At 49.2% G+C, this 3502-nt stretch overlaps 1 protein-coding gene across 1 annotated transcript; it reads right to left on the bottom strand.

Moving 5' to 3' along the window:
- Positions 1–568: 568 nt before the first annotated feature.
- On the bottom strand, positions 569–881 carry LOC142301485 (cytochrome c oxidase subunit 7B, mitochondrial-like). Its single transcript, XM_075342483.1, has one exon. The coding sequence runs from the start codon at positions 879–881 to the stop codon at positions 687–689; it is 195 nt and encodes a 64-aa protein (XP_075198598.1). The 3' UTR covers positions 569–686.
- Between the last annotated feature and the right edge of the window lie 2621 nt (positions 882–3502).

The raw sequence follows: 3502 nt of genomic DNA, 5'->3' as shown, positions 1-3502 counted from the left end.
TTAGGTTCACCATATGTTGAATTTTACTTCACTACTAGTCTTAAAGAGTAACTAAACCTTTACATCTTTTTATATTTGAGCACACTTATAAGAGATGTGTAGGTGATGCAGCAGCAGCCTCTGCCTGAGCTTACACACAGAATGGAGAACTGATTTAAAAGAATGGATGGGCACCTTCTATTGAATCTGTACTCCACCATGTGTGCGTGCTTGGGCAGGAGATTTGCGCTCCTCTTGCCTGGGCTGATCTCCTCTCCGGGGGGTGGAAGTGGGTTGAGTTATCGTTGGGGGTCTCATGACCTGGAGACTCACGAAACTTCTTGCAATTAAAAGGACACTCAAATGTAAAGAAATTATAAAAGTTTAGTTACTCTTTACACAAACTGAAACAATTAAAATAATAACTTGCATTCGTTGTGATGTCGCCATATGCAGTTGTGGGCTGCTGAACTTTTTTATAGCTCTCCAATTCAAAACATTTTACCTATTTATTATGCCATCTTATGAAGAAAACTTAGAGTTATCTCTCCACAAAGCTGACCAATTGAACATAATATCTATCTTTTTTTTGTTCCATATTTATTACAGCAGAGCCCTCCCTACCATGTGAAGGGATAATGAGGTTGCATATAAGGTATATACAAAGCACACACACTTGTTAAAAGTCTAGGACAGTGGTGTCTGTTCTATTGGTCCTTCCATTCCTTCGGGGTGACTTTACCAACCGGAGACAGATTCCAGCAAATTCCAGTTTGCGTTATCACATAGCTCCAGATGGAGACGCAGAACAAAGCTCCAGATGCCAGAATCAGGCTTCCATACTTGTCATGAAAGTCAGGAGCAGCTCTATGATGTGTCTGTCTGGAGAGCGATCTTTGCATTACGCACTTGAGGGTCTAGGCCAGCAGTTTACCTGGTCGTCAGTGAATGATCGCAGTGAGAACTACAAAAAATATAAATAGTGACCCCAAAAAATGTATGCATACTTCAATAATGGTTATTTATGCCCGTTTTTAAAATCTGAATTATGGTGGCAATATATATGGTTAGTAGTGATGAGCGAGCATGCTTGTCACTACTCGGTACTCGCACGAGTATCGCTGTACTCGGGCTGCTCGGCGGGGACCGAGTAATCTCGCGATACTCGTGCTGTACTCGTGGTCTTCATTTCTGCATGTTGGCGCTCTTTTGAGAGCCAGCCCTCATGCAGGGATTGGCTGGCAGACCACTGCAATGCCACAGCCCTGTTAGTTGTGGAATTGCAGTGATTGGCCGGCCTGCACAGCGTGACCGAGCCTTTATATCGGCCGGCGCGCTGTGCTCTGCTCACAGCTATCCAGACAGTGAGTGCAGGGAGAGTGTCGCTGATTCAGGGAAAGCTTTGCGGCCCTTTATAGCTTTTTCAGTTGCAGGGCTGCAAACAGTGTGACCAAAAGTCCTTCTCAGGACTATTCTAGTTGTATACAGGCAGGCAGGGTATAGCCAGGTCGGAGTACAGTAGCAGAGTCCTTCTCAGGACTACTGTTGCTATATACAGGCAGGGTATAGCCAGGTCTGAATACAGGCTAGTGACCAAAAGAGTCCTTGTCAGGACTATTGTACCAGTATACAGGCAGGCAGGCAGGCAGGGTAGTGGTGACCGTATACCAGCCTTCATCATATCTGGGGCTGGTGTACACAGTGTAAAACAGTCCAGATAGTGTCTGACTTGTCTGTAATTGTCGCTCCCCAAAAAAACCTGTTAGGTTATTATTGCGTCCGTGCTTGGTTTTTAAAACCGCACGTGTGTGCCTGTTGGTGGCAGCGTACAGGTGCACTTGTGTGCAATTTCCACACACTTTGATATAACGCACAAGTAGTGAATATACACGTCAGCAGTGCACAGCATTGCAAAATGCGCAAGGGCATTGGCAAGGAACAAGGAAGTGGACGTGATGGTGGTGCAGGCAGAGGCCGAGGTCGTGGGCAAGCTCTAATTTCGCCACAACAAAGGGCCACATCTAGTCGCTCGCACGTCCTGTCCCAAATTCTTGGGGACCGCAGCAGTACACCGCTCTTGAACCAAGACCAGTGTCAACAGGTTGTTAGTTGGATAGCAGATAATGCTTCCAGTCAGATTGGCACCACCACAAACACTCTGTCTTCCACACGGTCAAGTGTCAGTAGCCGTGATACTGCACCGCACATTTCTGAACCTGATCCTCCTTCCTACCACCAGGCTGAGTACACGTCCTCCTCGGACATTAATGATCCCACACTTGGACACTCGGAAGAGCTGTTCACGTTTCCATTCACACATTCTGGCCTCTCGCCAGCTCATATTGAAGTGGGTCATGAGGAGATCGTCTGTACAGATGGCCAAATATTTGAGCAGCCACGTTCTCACGAAGTTGGCAACGTGTCTCAACAAGTGGTGGACGATGATGAGACACAATTGTCAGCAAGTCAGGAGGAGGAGCAGGGTGCGGAAGAGGAAGACGACGTGGTGGATGATCCAGTAACTGACCCAACCTGGCAGGAGGATATGCAGAGCGAGGACAGCAGTGCACAGGGGGAGGGAGGCGTAGCATCACAACAGGCAGTAAGAAGCAGGGTGGTGGCCCCAGGCAGAAGTCAGGCAACCGTTCCCCGGAACAACACGACGACACAAGGTGCCTGTACAAATGTTAGGTCTTCCCGAGTCTGGCAGTTTTTTAAGTTGGATCCAGATGATTCAAAAAAGGCCATTTGCAACACCTGCCGTGCCCGCATCAGCAGGGGTACCAAAACTAGCAGCCTGACCACCACCAGCATGATCAGGCACATGTCAGCCAAGCACCCGACTTTGTGGGAAGTACAACAGAGTCGAGGAGCAGTGCTTGCTGATGTCACTGCTACGTCTTCGCTGGTTGTGCATGCGAGCCAATCCTCTGTCCATGCTGCCTGCGAACAAGCCTCCTCCACTCCTGCACCTGCAGTTGCCTACGCAGAAAGAACACCATCATCAAGCACGTCCTTGTCCCAGCGCAGCGTTCAGTTATCCATTCAGCAAACCTTTGAACGCAGGCGCAAATACACTGCCAACACCCCACATGCCACAGTTCTAAATGCTAACATTTCGCGACTGCTTGCGCTGGAAATGTTGCCTTTTAGGCTGGTGGAGACTGAAGCATTCCGTGACCTGATGGCGGCAGCTGTCCCACGTTACTCGGTCCCCAGCCGCCACTATTTCTCCCGGTGTGCCGTCCCCGCGTTGCATAACCACGTGTCACAAAACATCACACGTGCCCTGAACAACGCTGTTTCACCCAAGGTCCACCTAACCACAGACACGTGGACAAGTGCTTGTGGGCAAGGCCGCTACATCTCGTTGACGGCACACTGGGTTAATATTGTGGAAGCTGGGACCCAGTCTGAGCGAGGGACGGAACACGTCCTTCCCACACCAAGGTTTGCAGGCCCTACCTCAGTCAGTGTTTCACCCACACTCTACAGCTCCGGAATGTCATGCTCTTCAGCCTCC

This window comes from Anomaloglossus baeobatrachus, chromosome 4 (genome assembly GCF_048569485.1).
Source record: "Anomaloglossus baeobatrachus isolate aAnoBae1 chromosome 4, aAnoBae1.hap1, whole genome shotgun sequence".
NCBI lineage: Eukaryota > Metazoa > Chordata > Amphibia > Anura > Aromobatidae > Anomaloglossus > Anomaloglossus baeobatrachus.
This window is presented reverse-complemented; position numbering and strand designations above follow the sequence as displayed.

Coding starts and splice junctions, on each gene's coding strand:
- LOC142301485 (XM_075342483.1), bottom strand. CDS start 881: ATGCAAAGATCGCTCTCCAGACAGACACATCATAGAGCTGCTCCTGAC.